The sequence below is a fragment of the Botrytis cinerea genome, chromosome 6, assembly GCF_000143535.2.
Source record: "Botrytis cinerea B05.10 chromosome 6, complete sequence".
NCBI classification, from domain to species: domain Eukaryota; kingdom Fungi; phylum Ascomycota; class Leotiomycetes; order Helotiales; family Sclerotiniaceae; genus Botrytis; species Botrytis cinerea.
The window spans coordinates 1,229,292-1,248,915 of NC_037315.1; the positions used below are offsets into that span (position 1 = coordinate 1,229,292).

General features: G+C 35.2%; 3 protein-coding genes across 5 annotated transcripts; 2 read left to right on the forward strand and 1 right to left on the reverse strand.

Annotated features, from left to right (window-relative positions):
• The first annotated feature begins 246 nt into the window (after window positions 1-246).
• BCIN_06g03510 (hypothetical protein) lies at window positions 247-2,891 on the forward strand. 3 transcript variants are annotated; one of them, XM_024693468.1, is made up of 3 exons: window positions 247-495; window positions 587-831; window positions 958-2,891. In XM_024693468.1, exons 2-3 carry the CDS (start codon window positions 658-660, stop codon window positions 2,686-2,688), a joined length of 1,905 nt encoding a protein of 634 aa, XP_024549254.1. In that variant the 5' UTR covers window positions 247-495; window positions 587-657; the 3' UTR covers window positions 2,689-2,891. The 3 variants fall into 3 exon arrangements, with proteins under 3 accessions (XP_024549254.1, XP_024549253.1, XP_024549252.1); XM_024693466.1 differs by having other exon boundaries at window positions 913-2,881; XM_024693467.1 differs by having other exon boundaries at window positions 923-1,127.
• Window positions 2,892-14,090: 11,199 nt separating this feature from the next.
• On the forward strand, window positions 14,091-16,390 carry BCIN_06g03520 (hypothetical protein). The gene is made up of 3 exons (XM_024693469.1): window positions 14,091-15,149; window positions 15,218-15,345; window positions 15,491-16,390. The coding sequence occupies exon 3, from the start codon at window positions 15,558-15,560 to the stop codon at window positions 15,960-15,962; it is 405 nt and encodes a 134-aa protein (XP_024549255.1). The 5' UTR covers window positions 14,091-15,149; window positions 15,218-15,345; window positions 15,491-15,557; the 3' UTR covers window positions 15,963-16,390.
• Window position 16,391: 1 nt separating this feature from the next.
• On the reverse strand, window positions 16,392-17,844 carry BCIN_06g03530 (hypothetical protein). The gene has a single exon (XM_001556114.2). It carries the CDS (start codon window positions 17,707-17,709, stop codon window positions 16,426-16,428), a length of 1,284 nt encoding a protein of 427 aa, XP_001556164.2. The 5' UTR covers window positions 17,710-17,844; the 3' UTR covers window positions 16,392-16,425.
• Window positions 17,845-19,624: the final 1,780 nt, after the last annotated feature.

The following is a 19,624-nucleotide window of genomic DNA, read 5'->3' on the forward strand; positions in this document are numbered from 1 at the left end:
ACCGGTTCATGCGATGAAGATAGATAAGAATGACAAGTAATACGGGAAGTATAACATCCCCTTTGTCTACGGTAGTCATTAATCTGTATCGATCTAGTTAGAGTGTCATCGGGAATCGAACGGTTCTCGATTCTGATTGGATTCGATGAGCTGATGTCATTATGCGCTGTTGTTTGCATTATGAAGACGGGCTTGGATATAATTGTCTCAATGTCTCGCCCTCGAATTGTTTGATTGCTACCCACTGTCAAGCCGAATTTCTTCTCGACAATATTTGAGATATTCGATAAAACATAGGATTCAAGCTACGGACAGAAAAGTTTTTAATAATTAACACATTATATATTTTGTTGTTCACAAGTTCACAGTACAATCTTTTCTCAAACTTTGCATCACCTGCCTGTTATCAGATTATCTCAACAGATCCAAGTCTCATGGTGCCGCCTGCTTCTTGTCGATTTCAATGAAAACTTCAAAATTATCACCCAACTACTGGTATTTGCTTGCCCCAGCTTAACCTGATAGACCAATTACCTCGACCGTCATTTGGAACTCCAATACATGCTAACAGCAGTAACAATGACAGCACACGACCTGGGCTCCAATTGATCCCAATCAGTGAGGATCGAATATCAACATCTTCATAAATCCGTAGCAATGTACCAAGCAAAGTTCCATCACCCTGACCCGGGCCAACTCAACTTCGAGGAGTTCCTCGCCGAAGACGTGCTCAAAATCCAGAGCAACAATCTCAATACAAACTTACTCCTCAGTACAGGAACAGAAAAAGCACAGTCAGATTGGAATGAACTTATAGATGGAAATGACCAGGTATGATATATCCGAAATGACTTCAATCTCACATTGGTGGACGATTGAAGACGAGAGTCGCAAGGTTTTGAATTCTTATAGGCTTTAATAGACTTGAATATCACAGATGATGATTCATTTTCGAAGATATTCGATGATGTTATACAAACACCAAGCACAATTCTCAGCACGAGCACAAATGAGAAACAACAAGATGCGATTGGCTCGAGTCAGAATACCACAGCAAATTTCACTCACCCGTTTACTAAACCGTCTATAAACATCTCTGAGAGTTCATTGAACATCGACAATTCCCACCTTATCTCTGCTTCTAGGACAGAAAATAGTCCCGGAATTCCGACAGAAGATGCTCCATTTGACATTGAAGTTGCAACCAATTCGCCAAACAACAATTTGGCCACTCTCAAACCCTCTAAGAAACGAACCTTAAGTCCTCTTGCCCATACAAAAGACACGCACTCCCTCACCACCGAATCGAACTCCAACTCCTCAATCGCAGCGCTTCCTCCGAAAAAGAAACGTCGCCCCCGTGCCAAAAAAATTCTCACCCCTGCGGAAATTCTCCGGGCTCGCGAGAAATACCTCGAGAAAAACCGACGCGCAGCACGGAAATGTCGACTTAAGAAAAAAGCCGAAATGAACGCTGATCAAGAAAGATATGAGCTTTGTGTTGCCGAAATTAATGCTACGAAAACTAAGCTGTTGGAAAGTCGGAGGGAGCTGCTAAATTTAATCGAAATTTGTAAAGGAATGGTAAGGGAGGGGTGCGGTGACGTGGCCATCAGGAAATTTGTGGCGAATTGGAAGAGAAGGGAAGAGGCTTATAGGGGAATGCTTGAGAGTGCGGACGTGGGAGTTGAGGCTTGGAAGCTGATTGAGAAATGTAGGAGTGCAAGATTGGGAGAGGGAGCCTTGGGGAATGCCGTGGATTTGGAGGGAGACAGGGAAGAGCTCGTGTGTGTTGCGAATCTCTGGGGGATGGGGAATGATTGTGCAGCTGGGAATGAAGCCAGTATCGAACAGGTAGATTGCGATATGGATCCAGGAACGATAGTCAATTTTGAAAATCAAAGCTACAGTGCTTCGGGAAATATAGGATCTGATGAGCTGGCTTCGTTTGGTTCTCTTCAGTCTTCACCTCTGATACAGCAAACACAATCGTGCGAGCAACAAAGGGATCAACAGCAGAAGCAGGAGCAGGAGCCGTTGGATTCAAAATGGCATGAAATGATTCCCTCATTACGACAAAGCTTTGCTCTAGATCCTATTGCAGCTGTTCCAAACCACAATGAGAACGGGAAATTTCTTTTCCAAAAGCTCTTAGATCAAATTAATAGATCAAGGAGTACTCCTGGGCCTATGAATACTATAACCCCACCCTTGTTACAACAACAGGAACAAGATATTTTCCCTCCAGAAGAAGCATCCATATCTATACCAGCTGATCCCATCTCTACATCGTCTCTTAATAATCTTCAATCTCAAGTCCAAGTTCAAACACGACCGCGATTCCACCATCTGCAACGACGACCTGACTGCTACGCAACAGCATCAGGAATACGTCAACAAAGCTTTGATAGTGGTTACGGATCCTTTTCCTCCGCATCATCTTCTCAGAAAAATTCATCACCTCCTTCTCAAACTTCAGATATCAATGCGAATTTTTGGTCTCCAGATTTATCTCCCGCATGCATTGGTGGTGTTGATATTTTTGATGTTCAGTCACCGCTATTTTCCGATCAAGTAACTGACGCGTGTCTGAATTTCATACCTGAGATCCAATTGGGAATCACGGAAGGAGAGAACCCTCTACCTCTAAAATCGTCCGCGAACCTAGTTCTTCCAGATCAACTTTGAAGAATGAAATGCAAGTCTAAGAGATGTCTCTTTTGATCAAAACTCTTTCTCTCCCTCAAGACATTTTTTGGTTTTGAGTACCAAGAATTGCGCATGTAAATACAAATGCGCGTATGCATGCATGTAAATGAGGTATATTAGCGTGCGATACCCCGTGGTGGCAAATAAAGTAGTTAACCAAGTGACCGTTTCGTCACATTCATATAATCATAGCCTTTTGTAATTTCTCAAAATGATTCGGTCTACATAATGTTAGAAAAGTTTGAGCTTAGTCTAATCCTGTAGTAAACTAGTCCGTATCAGGAATCGGATAGCTCTGTGCTTATGTCGACTTTCCACAATATTTCCCTGATCAATCGAGCCATCACTGCGTCAATTGATTTCAACTTCGCTGTACGTGATAAACTCAACATTTTAATACTAATAGGATGTATGTATTCAATACGAATGATAAGATAGGTATCTCCCTCTCAGCATTAATTAATGATACAACTCACCAGACGATTTTTAAACATTCAAATCATTTAAATTTACATCTTATCATCGGCACATGTATAAAGGTTCATACTTACTTGCTCAATATCCCCATAAAATAAATAAATATCATCGCGATGAATTTAACTCGTCGAGAAACATATCTCCAAGCCAAACTCGCCTTTCTTCGTTACGCTAAGCACGTCCTTCGGCTCCCCTAATGCTCGCTCGCTTGAAAGGTATGTTCCTCGTCAAGACGGAAAGGCTCCACTTTTTCTTGGAGCGAATTTTTGAGGGCTGAAGGTCGGTTAGCTAGTCAGTTGATTTTTAGGGCGATGGACAGGTTGGGGCTGGGAGTGGGTAGGTTGGGGGATTTGTATGTGAGATGGAAATCTCGAATCCCTCGTTTGCTTCGAGTCATGAGTGGAAATATCGAGATACTTACAGCATTAGAACTTCACTCCGGTCATTTATGTGGCGGGACCAGTGTGTCCGATAGTCCGGACTATAGAACAAACTAGATAATTTGAATCATACAATCAAGTTTGAACATAATTATATAACAAAATGGCTTATGTATATATATTCCGTAAATTCTCAACAAGCCAAATTGCTATTCAGTTTCTCTAGAGGTTTAGATTTTTTTATAGAAAAGCAATTAGTATATCTCCGTTTTCTCCTTGATTAGGGAAGTCAATTATATGAGCTTGATTTGACAAGTAATCTGATATTGATCTTAAATTTCAAAGCTATTTATTAGATATTAATCTTCTAATAATTAAAATTTTTGAAGAACAATTTAGATTTCTTTTAATTGGACTGTCTATTAAAAACTTTTGATATTGAAATTTTATTAACAATCCATATGGTACTGTGGGATTTGGTTCAGTCCATTCAGCTCGCCGTCCGGATTGAATACTAGAAGACTATTGGATATACTGGGCGGGGCTTGCGGAGATATCGTATATCAGAAGATCTATACTGCAATTGGAGCTGAATATTAGGAGCTGCACACCATGTGCAGTAGTCAGTATATACTGGAAAGTTGGACTTCGAGGAGTTCAAAACTGTGCACCTCCGATTTTTGATGAGTGACCCCTACCTGCACCACTCCGAAATATTAAATCGTACAAATTGATCCAAGCAGTTCTAGATTGAACTCATATAAAGCAGGGAGTCTAGTAGTCCCTATCAATAGAGAAGATTGAGTACAGAATGTCCGAAGACAATCAAACGTCTAAAGTAGATTTAATATTTGAAGTAATGTCAAAGTTTTACTTTATCTAAAGAGCTAGCTATGTCGAGGAGATAGCAGGCCTTAAACAAGAAATATTAAAAAAGCTAGTTTTTTTCGCATTTGCTTGGGATTATAATACACTACCCGTTAAAATGAAGTTATTCACTACGCTCACACAGGTATTTCTTGAAACTCCAATGTCTCATAGTGTATGTTTGTGAAGCTTTTTATGCGATTTCGCCTTTTCATATAGCTCTTTCAAGAGTGACTCTGATTTATGTGCTATTGCTATCTACAAAATCAAAAACGTCAACGACAATTTTTCATGTACACTTCAAGACAATCTTCCTTTCACCAAAGGCAGATTGTGCGCCGAAAACGTGACCTAAAATTCACGTGATACATTAACTAGTAGTTATAGTCCTTGTTTGCGTAGGCTTGAAGATACCAATCTATGTTCTCTCCTCTAATTTGAACCTCTACCATGTTTTGATTTAGCTTCAAGTATATCACCTCACCTCGCTGCCACTATGTATTGATTCACTCCATTCACTATGTGTAGGCGCTTAGATTATCTACGGTATATGCGCAGGCTTTTCTTGTGTGACCTCTACCACCTTCTACTCTTTTACAATATATGTCAAAATTCGAATCAAAATGAATAAAGAAACAGCTCTTCACCAAGAAGTGTGTAATGCAGGTGCTGAAAGTAATCCTATGGATCAGAAACGTCTGTAACCCTGTAGTGGCAAAGTCAATATTACTAACGAAAAGAAATTCAATATAAATCCCCATACAAATTTCAATACATACACTACAATATAATATATTCTCTTCATCACTAACAAAATAGCTATTTCATTAATAACAAATAGAATCAATACATTTTGAGACCCGTTTAATATTGACTTTTTTTTTTTAAAAAAAAAAAATAAATAAATAAATAAAAGCCCTAAAGGCCTTAAGGATTTCAGAACTCGATGAATATTAAAATTGTAAAAAAGATAAACAAAAGAAGAGCAAGCATAAGAGCTAAAAGAAGAAAGAGAACGAATATAAGAACTATAAAATAAATAAAAGACATTAACTAAAAGCTTAAAAGAAAAGGGGAATGAAAGATAAATCATTCACTTGTCTCACTTTCAATTTCTTTTTCAATTAGAAGCTTTACCACTATACTATACTATACAGAATGAATTATATATACGCATTTTCTATCTAGCTCTAATCTATACATTCATATGCCATTCAATTACTAATTAAACTCAATAAAAATAAAATATTGATTATTTTAAGCTATAATTCGAGAATTTCATTAAATCCTTTTGAAATAAAATTTTCTAATCATTTACAAAGAAATTGTTCGTCTAATCAATATTTTAAAAACGCTTTTTTCAATATATTATAAAATTATTGAATATTTTCTTGCACTAACTGTTACGGGACAAAACGTGACCGGCTCAATTAGGCACATGACAGTGAACCTCTCGGGTCTACTGCGTACCAAATGGGGCCCATATACATATAAATTGTATAATTTGTATAATTATAGAAAAGCAATGAAAAGTTTTGGTGTTACAATATACTAATTGATTTATTACTATTATTCATTCTAACAATTCTTTTCATTCTCCAAAAAAAGAAATAATCCATTAATTAATTTAAATAGCGAATTACTATTGATATTATTATAATTTCTATAAGAAGAATATTTGGAAGAGATAATGGAGAATTCCCTAGTACAATCCTAAGTTAATTAAAAGGAGGTATTAAAGGGTTTCTTCAAAATGATAATAACAAAAGCCAAACAATAGAATAATAATGATCTATCAATAAAAACAATTAAAACCTCCAAGAAATGATTATTGATATTCAAACGATGGTATGGCAATAAATCGATATTGTAAATGGCTTAATTCAAGAAGAGATATTCAATAAAATGATAAAGAAAATAGAAAGAGTAAAGTAGGTTTATAAAAGGGTTATAAAATGTAACTTATATACTCTTCTCCCAATCAATAATAATAATATTATAGCCTTATTATTATCAATCCACTAGATTACCATATTCAATCAAAGGAAATCCCCAAAATTATAAAGATTGGAAAAATATACAGATGAGAATATTGAAAAAGCAAAGGACTTTTTCTTTTAGGTAGAAATTATATTTCGAAATGATAATAAATATTATTTTTTGATAAATAAGAAAAAAATCGATTATATTATTCAATACTTTGAAAAGCAGTTTTTATTAATATAATATTGATACAAAAACGAATTAATTAATATTAGTCTAAGCTGGTTTGATTTCAAGGAATATATGTATGATTTCATTATAGATAAAGGGAATCGATAGTAATAAACGATTTAGTGAATTATTTATACAAAACAATAATTAAGACAATCAGTAAATATATTTGTAAACTATTTGAAGAGTTTAGAGAAAGATATCGAGTTGAAGGTGGATAGTATTTGAAGAGAAAAGCTCCTTATAAAATTATATTTACATATAACTAAAAGAATATCGAAATCTTTACAACAACCAAAATCTAGAAACGAATTAATAAAACAAGTTTGTAGATTAGAAAATATAGATAAGCTTTATTATAAACAAAATATTAACGAATTATAAAAGCCTTATAAATGGGTTCAGTTACTTCAAAATTTATAATATTTATTGAAGCAAGTTTGTTTCGAAACTAGATAACAAATAGATATTATTGTAAGACCTTCAAAATCAATTCAAAAAAAGATTCAAAAAAATGAATTGATCGATATCAAATCCATTATGATATTATATACAAATTATATAAAGAATATTATTTACTATAGGTGTTAATAAAAAGGATATTACGTTTTCAATTGTTGAAATCCTATTATATATTAATATTGTAAAAAAAGTTATAGATTTAAAAAGTACTTAGGAATTATGTTATAACCTTTCCGATAGGAAAACACTTAGATCCAACTATTATTCTAAATATCCCACTGATATTGGATCCCCAAATAAAAGGATGTACTACTTTTACCATTATAGTAATATTCCAACCAAAAGATAAGCCAATAACACTTCAATGCCTTATCGACTCAGGAATACAAGCCAATATTATTCAACAATCTAAATATATCGAATAGGACTGATTGCCTATTAAGAAAGGAACAACTTTAATATCTGCAAACGGTATTACGATGTTGTTGTATAATAACCATCAGTTCCCCATCGAAGTAAAAGATCAAAAGGGAGAGAAAAAAACCTTCACCCACGAGTTTACTACTGTTGTACTAGACTTACCCAAAATCAATACTATATTTGAATTACCCTGGTTATAAACAGTAAATCTAAATATCGATTGGAAATCAACATCTCTTTATTATCACCCCTCTCTTAGTGATCTCGAAATAATTTCTATAAGTGAATTTTATAGCGAAGTGAAAAAGAGCGTTCATATATATGTTATACTATCAAAAATCTAATTCTATTATTGTAAAAACAACAGATACCGCCAGGTACTTACACTTTTCATACTAAATATCCCCAAAGAATATCAAGAATACCAACAAGCCTTTTCCGAGGAAGAAAGCAATACTTTACCAGAACACTACTCGATAAAGCATCGTATTAATCTCAAAGCCGATTCGAAACCTCCTTGGGGATCAATTTATTCTTTATTTGAAAAGGAATCAATAATATTAAAGGAATATTTAATAGAATATCAAAAAAAGGGATAAATAAGGAGATCTATTAGTTCAACAAAAGCGCTAATCATATTTATTCCTAAAAAGGGGGGAGGCTATCGGCTTTGTATCGACTATTGGGGTCTAAATAGGATAACCAAAAAGGATCAAACCTCGCTACCCCTAATCAGCGAGTCCTTAGATCGACTTCGATAAGGTATCGTTTTCACTAAATTGGACCTACAAAATGCCTACCATCATATTCATATCAGAGAAAACAACAAATAGAAGATAGTGTTCCACACGTGGTACAAACAATTCGAATATTTAGTTATACCATTCGGCCTAACCAATACTCTAGTAATATTCCAAACATACATCAATCAAGCACTGTTAGGCTTGACAGATACTATATACATAATATATCTAAATAATATCCTGATTTACTTTAAGAATAAAGAAAGCCACATGCGGGATATCCGCAGGATTCTTGAATGCCTTATAGAATATAAGTTATTCGCAAAACTGAAAAAATGTATCTTTTACACCCATGAAATTGAATTCCTAGGATTCGTTGTCTCAAGAACAAGAGTGACGATGGAATCCAGTTGTATTCAAACTATTACAGAATGGCCAATACCTACAAACCTTAGAGAGCTACAGATATTCCTAAGCTTCGCGAACTTCTATCAACAATTTATCAAGACTTATTCGATGGTAGCTTACAAGATGATCGCCTTTATAAAGGAAACAAAGAAAAATAAAATGGTAGAGGAGTTTATATAGACAAAGGAGGCCCAAGATGCATTTAAGGCATTAAAGAAAACATTCACTACGGCATCGATACTCAAGCATTTCAAACTATCGCTTTGCATTATAATCGAAACCAACTCATCGGTATTTGCTCTAGGATGTATTTTATCGCAACTATTCGAAGGAGGGACTGCAGAAGCACTGATACGACGGTAACACTCCGTTGCGTTTTATTTGAGAAAGCTGAACCCTGCAGAATAACGATACTTTATTTACGATTAGGAATTATTAGTAATATATATTGCATTTATGCAATAACACCATTACTTGATAGGTAATTGGTATACAATTGTAGTGAAATTGGATTATAATAGTTTACAACATTTTATGGTGAAAAAGATCTTTAATGGTAGACAAGCTAGATGAACGGAAGTATTAGCAACCTATGATTTCGAAATAGTGTATAGGGCAGGGAAATTGAATCCAGTCGATGGGTTATTGCGCCACCCCGACTACACTACCGATATGGAGGGTATCAATGATATGCTATCTATATTCTAGAATAAATTAAAAAGTATTGTAGTTATTGCGAGTTTATTTTACAAATCTATTGTGAAAACGGAATTCTTGTGTATTACTATTAGTCGCTTGTAAAGGGAAGGGTATAGCTTGCCATTATGTGGATAGTTAGTTTCACTGGTAAAAATTGGTTGCAAATAGTCGATACCATATCGGATTGCTAGTGTTTTCGTATCCGACGAAACGGCATTCGAATCTATATCGGAGTTGATAGGAAAAGCTTTATTGTGGCTTTAGAAAGAAGACGATTTTATAAAGAATAAAGAGTATTTAAGATAAAGATTATGTTTTGTTGGAGATGCTTCATTATGGTAGGTGGGTGTTGATGAGCTCCTTAGATACAAGGGGAGTGTGTATGTATTGTTAGACAGTACTCTCAGAGTAGAAATCTTAGAAACATATCACGATAATCCTATTAGAGATTATTGAGGTATTGCTAAAATATTGGAAATATTGAAATCTAAATATTATTAGTCTTTAATGAGAAAAGATATTAAATAATATATCAAAATATATGTGGTATGCTAGTGAATCGCTATTAAAAGATATAAGTTATATAGTGAGTTATAGATCTTCCCTATTCCAAAAGGATTTTGGAAAGAGATAACTATAGATTTTATTATAGATTTACCTCCTTCGAAATACGGAAAACATGTATATGATTCTATTCTAGTAATAATCGATAGATTCATAAAGCTAGTTTGATATATCGCTGTCAATAAGACGATATCGTCTTTTGAATTAGTTGATATTATAGTCAGTATAGTATTTAAAGACTTTGGTGTGTCAAAGGGTATAGTCTCCGATAGGGGATTGCAATTCGTTAGTAAATTTTGGAGTAGTCTAATGTTTTATTTGCGAATCTGTTGTAAGCTGTCGATGGTGTTCCATCTGTAGATCGATGGTCAAATCGAATGACAAAATCAAAATTTGATTCATTATATAAGTTGTTATATCAATTATAGGCAAGACGATTGGGTATCGCTATTGTTTCTTGTTGAATTCATATATAATGTGATATGGTACAGTACAATCAATACAAGTTCATTCCAGGTTATGTATGGGTTTCAATCCATATTCCATTATATCGGTGAAGACGCTGATTTAGAGGGAAGGGTATTGGCAGCACGCGAGCGCATCAATGCTTTAGAGAAAGAAAGAGAAAAGCTGAAAGAATTCTGGAAATCGGTAACCAATTAGAAAAACAAGAATACTATGAAGGGGTTATTATAGTGATATAGTATTGGGGATAAGATGATGCTAAGTATAAAGAATATTAAACAATTGTGATTTAAAAAAAAATTCTTCGATCGATTTATAGGCCTCTTTGTTGTAATGGGTATAAAAACTAGTGGGCAAGTATACAAACTTAGATTATTGTTTATCTACAAGATCCACAATGTATTCCACATCTCCTTACTCGAACCATGATACGAACGATAGGGTACCGCCGATCCGCCGCCGTTAGAAGAAATTGACGATCACATAGAGCATAAAGTGGAAAGAATTTTAGTACATAGAAAAAAAAGCAGAGGTATACAATACCTGATGTGATGGAAGGGCTATCAACCGGTGGAAAACACATAGAAAGCATTCTACAATCTAGAAAATACAAAAGCAATGATAAAAGAATATTATAAAGAAAAAGTATTACCAATATAGAAAAAAAAAAGAACAAAAAAAAAGCTTAAAAATATTTGATACAAAAAGACTTTACGAGATCTACATCTAGAACGTATGTATCACACCAAACTACCCAAAAAGGATTATTCAACAAAAAAACCAAAAAGGACAACTCCTCCGAATCCACAGTATACCAACAACCAAACCCAAATGACCCATTATATAAAGAGAACTCTGGAAGATCGAAATCAGTTCCCTAATTTATCTATCTGATTCAAAAGGTCAGCTACAATATCTCGATTACTAAGAAGAATAGAACCTACATCACTAGTATATCCCCCAGGATTCGCAAACCCGATTTGATCAATTTCATTCCCTTTACTAATCTTATCTTAATCATCGATTTCTTTCTCCTCGTTTTCGCAAATCTTATTAACAAAACAAGCTTCTATCGGAAAACCAACAGCAATCCATTACCTTTTAAAGATTCACTCCACATCAGAATTCTCAGAGTAAAGCTTTTAAAGTGAATCTACTTGATTATTAGATTCACCAATATAGATTTATTAAATAATACTGAAAGCCCTTTTTTGGAATTTAAAAAAGTTTATGGGATGAAAATGGGGTATCGATATATTACAAAAGGTAAACTGTAATGATTTAAAAACGGAAAGGGAAATAACAGATTTAATTGTAAACTTATTGAATCAAGAATAATAAGGTATAACAAAAAAAGTATTCTTTTTATTTAAGTTTTTAAATAATAAAACCGGTATACTTTTATTCAAAGAATGATATAGAATATCGATAGTTTGATAAAGTTGATTTGATATATTATTTTTTTTAGGAGTAGATTTTTCGGATTTATTGGGATTTATGATTATATTCCTTTTCAATTTTACAAAATCTTTTTGAAGGCTTTATTAAGTTGTTATGAAGATAGTGGGGTTTGTTTGATTCGATGAAGTAGAAGTATAATGGTGATTTAGGGAATCAATTATTATATTCAAGCCCTGGTTATTATTTGGGGGTTCCGGAGAAGTTTAAATATTTTGTAGTGTATTGATGATAATGTGTATAATGTAAGAATATATAATTGAAATTATGAATTCCCTTTTTTTGTTTGAATTTAAGGTGGCGATTAATGATATAGTAGGAGCTGTAATAGCGATATCCAAAGCAGGTAGATTATTCTAAGAACTATCAAATCAGTTATCAATAATATCAAGAAGTAAGAGTAGGGTAATCAATAATAAATCGATATGAATTTATAATATACTTTATAAGATTATCAATTCTATTCAATTTGAATATTAAAAGAAAAATTAATTCCTTTGTAGATTGTAATTTATAAATCTCTTTTTATTTAACCTTTTTTCAAAGGAAAGCTTTCACTATTTTAATATATCAATTATACCGGCGAATTACTACCTCGAAAGCATTCTCATTCTTTTGGTTATTATTTGGAATAAGGTATCAAAAAATATAAATCTGATATAAAAGGTTTATATTAGAAATAAAACAAAAAGATATTGGAAGGCAGACTTTCTTTTGTTTGTAATAATAATTATATTTAGTAATAAGATCTTTATCAAAATGACAAAATTCGTTATTAAAAGAAATAACAATTCGTTTAGAATATTGAAGGCAAATAGGGATAACTAATGCGGAAGGGATTATTATAGATTGATTAATAATAACAACCAAAGCAATAAATTGCAATGCAGTCATTTTTGTATAAATAAATAAAAGGGAATAATCTGATTGTAGAAGATATATTAAAGGCAAGAAGATCTCTTTTATAGAATTATTAATGATCTATTGATAAGATGGTAAAGTATATAAAAATATTGTCGTTTGCTTATTTATTGTTTATAATACCTAAACAAAATTGGAATTGCTTTTGGAATGCAGTGTAGGGTTGGATATACAGTGATACAACAATACAACCCATATTCCAAATAAACAATATGGAAGAAAACAAACACTTTTCAAAATACAAAGTATAAAGAAAGGGGCTTTATTACAGAACAAAACATAACCGGTTCAATTAGGTATGTAACAATAGACCTCTCGGATTTATTATATATCAAATAGGGCCCGTATATATATAAATTATATAATTTATATAGTTATAGAAAAGCAATGAAAAGTCTTGATACCACAATATACTAGTTGATTTATTACTATTATTCATCCTAACACTAATGAAGCGGCCATTTTGTCAGCCATGGATTCTGCTACCACAGAGTAAGTACCTCATTTCGGAATTTCAAATATTGTAGAGAGAATCTACTTGAATTTTTGAGTTCTCCGAATTAGAAGAAAGATTTCACCATCTATTCTAAATATTCGTAAGAATCTAATGCTTGAAGTTGAGAGGTTTGATTTGCTTTTATTATTTAAGTATTCTATTATCAAACAATACCAGTTTGAAATTATGCTACGATAAATCTTGGTTTAATTCGATATGCATATCATGAAGTTTGCGCAAACGGATCTAGCACCTGGCTGAGCTGCGGCGTGCTAGTCAATCACACAGGTCGTGATTTGGAGATTGACAAGTTGCATCACTCAGTGAGCGCTTTGATAAACCACGGCCTGTTGAGACTTCTCCTTCCTGGTTCTCGTCTTCATTATCGTGCTCAATAGCCATATTGCAGATCAATTAAGCGGAGGTAATAGTGTAGAGAGTGCTTTCAACGTTCCAAAGCAGTGGAAAATCCATTATATGTTATTGTATTGTGTAGCGCGCAGCGTGGAGATCAATTGAACAGAGAGCGGCGCCCATTTGGGCCGTAACAAAAAGGGAGAAATTCTTCTCGCATATACTCAAATTCTATCTGAGAACGACGGCGACCAAGTCAGGAAAGACATAGAATATATATCAGGATGGAGGAGGTAACCCCCAGCTACGTTCGCATTGATTAGTAATCAGCCTTGCTCCATGCTGTACTGCCGTGATGTTGCCAATAATACCTACTGACCGCCTTTTACGCCAAAAAGTGGAACCTTCAGATTTTGATTTGAATTCTATCTCCTTCTTCGATGTCTTACCAATGCAACAAGTCTCACGAGATGACTTACATTCAGCCAAGTTTGGTATCACTATGCTCCCCAATTCCACCATCTGAGAGTCGATTGATTTTGACTCATGAGCATACTCCCTCATTTTCATTTTCAAAGCCACAGGCTTTTGCAACACACACCATCTTCTTCACATCGGCATGTGCAATGCTTATTGGACCCCCTTCCATATTTTCCCAAACACTCCCTTTCAATGCAATCTCAATCATTTGGTGGCGGGCGTTATTTCAGATGTGTTGAACCCATTGCGGGCCATACTAAAGCCAAGATGCAGTTTAGCAGATCTCTGGGATTCTTGTAGTCGTAGTACTAACGTCGGTTTAGTAGCCAACGTGGTATAATAGCGAAAAGACAGTATGTTGTTTTGCTACGCGCTTTCACAACGGCATAAAATATTCCGATAGCTGAAGAGTTTTGCTCGCCTTCCTATTCTATTCTGTTTGTCATTGATTCATTGATTCCCAGAATCAAGCAATGTTAAGAGTCACTATATCACGAATCATTTCCCAACCCAGTGCTTCGACTTTCCCGAATGAAATCCACCGTCTAGTTTGTTCCATTAGATTCCTCTTTTTCAAATATTGCCCTCCAGATATCATTTTCAACATCAAATTACCCGCTGTTATGAAACAGGCTGACCAAGTGATACGAAAAGGTGTCAAACTGGTAATAATAATAGCAATCATATAGCAAGTCTAAGATATATTTTTCTGAGGCTCATACATACCGCCAAGTGATTTGATCCAATTGACCTTTCAGATATTTTGATCCAAGCTCCGTTGCTATTCCTTTGTTCTGTCGAAATATCATGCACCCATGATGAGAGTTTTTGTTTCGAACTCCACCACATAGTACGCCACAGTCTAACTTTGAGATTCTTCACAACTGCCTTTCAAATTATATAAAACATCGGATTAAAAAATGATCCTTAATCCCAGATCTTTGCATGTCAACACCTTCATTTATTTGTGCTCAGATTCCGTTGTACCAATGTTTCGAATTAAAACCAACAGACTTGGAAGAGTTCTACATCGTGAGTTCTGACGCTAGGACTTGTTCTCTTCACGATATATATATCGCTCAAGACTAACTCTTCATTAGATATACAAACCAGCAGTTTCAACACCAATAAGAACAACAGTAGCAATAACACTCATCGATACATTCTCTACGAGAGCAACTGGAACAATCAATCAGTCAATCAACAAAACTTTACGTACATCCTGAAAGTAAGTTGGTTATCCTGATATACAATTATACCATATCACTCTTTCCCTTTCTTTTGTACACCAAGTCAGAAAGTTATTCAGCTGTAAATTCACATTCATATTCTCTCAATAAACCTCTTTCTTCACCCCACTAACATTAAGTTAGCTCGCGACCCACGTGGTATATATTCTCAGCATCATTATCTGATTCCTCCCAGCCGAAGCAGTAAACCATGGCATCTTTATCGAAAATTATGGACGGAGAACCTTGTTGCTTCTGTCATCGAAATAATCCGTCATTAGTTGAGCTTTGTGAATGGTGCAAAGGTGTTCAACTAGCTCACGATACTATCGAACGCATCACCATTCAACATAGAGGAGATGAGAGAGTCGCGACCGTAACTCATGAAGAACGTGTGCCATTGTGGGTGGATGAATCGGGATCTAACAAGGATCAAAATGGGAATGAGCAAGATAAATGGCCCATGTGTATGGCAGTTCAGATTGAGGTGTTTGGTATGAAATGCTTAGTTGTGGTTAGTGAGGATCCTGGGCGTGGTGTGAGAATTTCTGCCATCCGCAATCTTACACATTCAGAGCCCAAGGAAACGGTGGGAAATGCTCAGTTATTCTATTAATACAATATGATTACTTAGAGGATAAGAATTGAAAAGAAATAGAAATAGAGGGGGAAAAAAAGGAAAAAACAGGAGAAAAACAGGAGAAAAACAGGAGAAAAACAGGAGAAAAATAAGGAAAAAGAGGGTTACGAGAAGCGGAAAATTGTAAATTAACAAAGATTACGAGGTTATACGAGACGGAAAGGTTGAGGGGAAATGAAAGAGAAATTGAGAGGGCGAGGGAGATCTAAGAGATAGATAGAATATAAAATAGTAGGATAAGACGAAATAAGAAGGGATAGAAAAATGTCGTACAAAAGGACTGGCGATAGCCGGGGACAGATGGGGAGAGCGGGATGACGAGAGAAAGGGGAGATGAAGAGGAGCAGGACCTGGAGAGATAGAGCCAAATTATGAGGGATATTTTATAATAAGCTAAGGAATCAATAATTTGACATTATCCAATCGAAACCCCAACTTTTCATATATCGTCTTCAGTCTTTGGATTTTCCTGTTCCTCTAAACTTAGTTCTTTGAGAGCTGCGAAAGCCGCAGCTTCCTCTCCAGCCGCCTTTTTCTTACGCATCTCACGTTGACGAACAGTTTCTTTGAATCCCCATCTTGTTTCCTCTATATAGCGGCGATAATTGGTGCATACCTTTAAACTATCTGGATCAAAGTACTCCTCTACCCCGAATTTCTGTGATTTATAATCGTTGAAACAATTCTGATAGGATCTCGCAAAATTTTCTTCTTTCTCCGGCCATGGACCAATTTGCTTTTTCCATTCCTCCCTCAAGTTATAGGCCCATGGGGGCGGCCGGACCGACCGAGTTGCTATAGGCTCCCACCATTCCGGAAGATATCCTCCAAATTCCCAATCGATGATACCGGTGACATGTCCATCCTTTACGATGATATTAGTTGCATGAAGATCACCATGTGTAAGCACGTATGGTCCTCTCACAGGATATTCCTCTTTGTAGTTCATGCGATATCTCTCCAACTTCGGATTGAATCGATGTTCCGTACGAGCCCACCATTCTTCAGCATCTTCCGTCACGTAATGTACTCTCTCGTTAGGGCCTAGTTGTATATCTCTTATTGGTGAACCATCGGGGGCTTCCGGTTTTGTCGATGTAAACTTGCGCAATTGTACAAGATATTGGACGACTTCTTTGGCAATAACTTGTCGCTCTTCAGAACTCATGTGGAACCCAGCTGTCCATAATGTTTCGCCCGGAATTTTCTCCATCATAAAAAAATGACTCTTACTGTCCTTCCAGTATCTCATGTCTTTTGCTACAGGTATAGTAGAATTCTCGCACAGAAATCTAGAAATTGAAGCATCAGGTCCCATATAACTACGGCTCACACCTCCCGAAACAGGCTTTTCTTTTAAAATATAGTTCTCGCCAATGCTCCAAGTGCCGGTTCTGGCATTGGCATTGCACTTGACATGACTGAAGTAACTATTATGTTCATTGCAATACGAGCTCCATCCGCAGTTGTTACACAACGAAAAATCTTGCTTGTTGATCACATGGGCATCCCACTCTTCTTGTGTATTCCCCTCGAATGGCTTATATACCTTCAAATCGTTTATAAATACCGGTGGCATTGTGTCTGGATATATTTGGGCCTTGACGTCGAGATTGAGTTTAAAGCTAGATAACTGCAGTAAAGCGAATTTAGAACAACTCGCGCGAGGATTAGATGATTTGATACATTTCTCGGATCTGGTTTGATCAAGAGAAAGGCACATAAGTAGACGGATGGGAACAAGGAAAATAAGGAAATTCAATACTCAATGATAAAGAGGGGTTTTGCGATCATTCAGATTAAAAACTATACTAGATCGGGGATACCTTCTTTGATGGCTTTCTTTATCAAACACAACAGAAACTATATTGAAGGAAAGGGTTCTTTTTTTGATAGAATACTAAATAAAATATCAGATGATTAAGACTAGAACTACACTACATCCGGGGAACCTTTCATCATTTTTTCTTTCATCAAAAATATGGGAAATCCCACAAAACAAAAAAATACATCCTGACTACTCTACTCCATGTCCAAGCTATACTACATGTAGACGCATTTGATAACGACGGTCTTGATCAAGGATAAAGATGTGGGAAACAACTTTCATCAATGAAACTCAGATTTCTTTGTCAGTTGATCATTCGATCACTTGGCAGGTGTCCAAATAAATGCTTCATAATACTTGAAACTCAAAGAAAAATCTGAAAACGACTTACGGGAACGAACTAAGTACACACTCTAGCGAGCTATGGGGTAGATTACGGAGATTGATATATTATCAGAGGCGAAAGACGATCAAGAGTGATAAATTATATTCGGAGTTTGATTTATACAAGATCTATAGTGTACTCGACGAGGTTGAACACATAGCAGCTCTAGTAATGTCAAATGATAGCCAGATCTCAAAAACTCGACCTCCTATTTGACCCTGCCTATCATTGAGCGCAAAGCATAAGCTTTAAAATAAGCGATTGATCAAAAAAGAGACCCTGATTACTTCAATCCAGTATGACTACAAAGAAATCACATCACAGAATTCATTCTCTTTCAACATATCATGCGCCTTGATTAGTGATTGAAGTAGTACACGACGTGTTTTATATTCTGCTAAGTATTTTAGTGATATCAAGTGTTATATTTGTATAATGGTTGATGTTATTGAAAAGATATGGTATATATATTTTGTATACATATATAATATCTTCCACTTTAGGATTTAGATTTAGAATACTACAGCAAATTCTATATAGTCAATAACACATGTATTTCACTAGTCTACTCCATTAATTGTGAACAAATATTGTTATTGTTGTCAAATAAGTGAATATGCAAAATGCACTAACGCTCTAGCACACAAGCGTATGGCACATGGATCTCGTAGCTCTGAACCTGGGATAGAGAGAAACAACATAATACATTAAACTACAACTATTATGAAGACGTCATAATCACCACCAAGGTCATACCATCAACCATGAAATTTCACGTCATTGAACACTCACGGAAATACTTGAGTTCAATTAATTCCAATGAGTTTTGTTAAAAAATCCTTCAATAATAATCCATCATATAAGAATCAACAACTAGTACAAACATAATAAGCATATCATGAAGACTCCCGTGGCTGTTACTGAAGTAATATTAATAGAGTCTGGCCAAAGGCTTTTCTTCCTATCACAACTTATGCCCTCTATTTGTGAAATTGGCCAAGATACACCTACCAGTCGAGCTTGGCGCAAACCTTCTTGTCGTGTTGCTACTATAATAAACACTGAAAAGATGTTGAGCAAAAAAACTCTTTCACTTCCCTCTTACAAATGCAGATTGAATACGCTTTATCTATCCCACGCATCGATGCACAAAAATAAGCAGCAAAGAAAAAAATCCATGTGAGGTTATTCCAGATGCGAACTATCGCCGCTACCTAGGCAATGAAGTTTTCTAGGGGGAAAAAAGAATTGCCTTTCCCGCAAGAAGCAGACGGATCATTAGAAAAATGTATTGCACATAAAGAGCCAGTACTGATGATGAGATTCTGGTATCATCTTTCTAATGAAAGAGAGTCATGAGTAGAAAGAAAAGACGGCTGCCAAAAAAACTTTTTGCTCGGAAGCAAGAAACTTGAGCTCCATACA

Excerpts from the sequence above, each read along its gene's own strand:
- BCIN_06g03510 (XM_024693466.1), top strand. The coding sequence starts at position 658 with ATGTACCAAGCAAAGTTCCATCACCCTGACCCGGGCCAACTCAACTTC. Across the intron at positions 832-912 it reads TTATAGATGGAAATGACCAG|GCTTTAATAGACTTGAATAT; the intron begins GTATGATATATC and ends GAATTCTTATAG.
- BCIN_06g03520 (XM_024693469.1), top strand. The coding sequence starts at position 15,558 with ATGGCATCTTTATCGAAAATTATGGACGGAGAACCTTGTTGCTTCTGT.
- BCIN_06g03530 (XM_001556114.2), bottom strand. The coding sequence starts at position 17,709 with ATGTGCCTTTCTCTTGATCAAACCAGATCCGAGAAATGTATCAAATCA.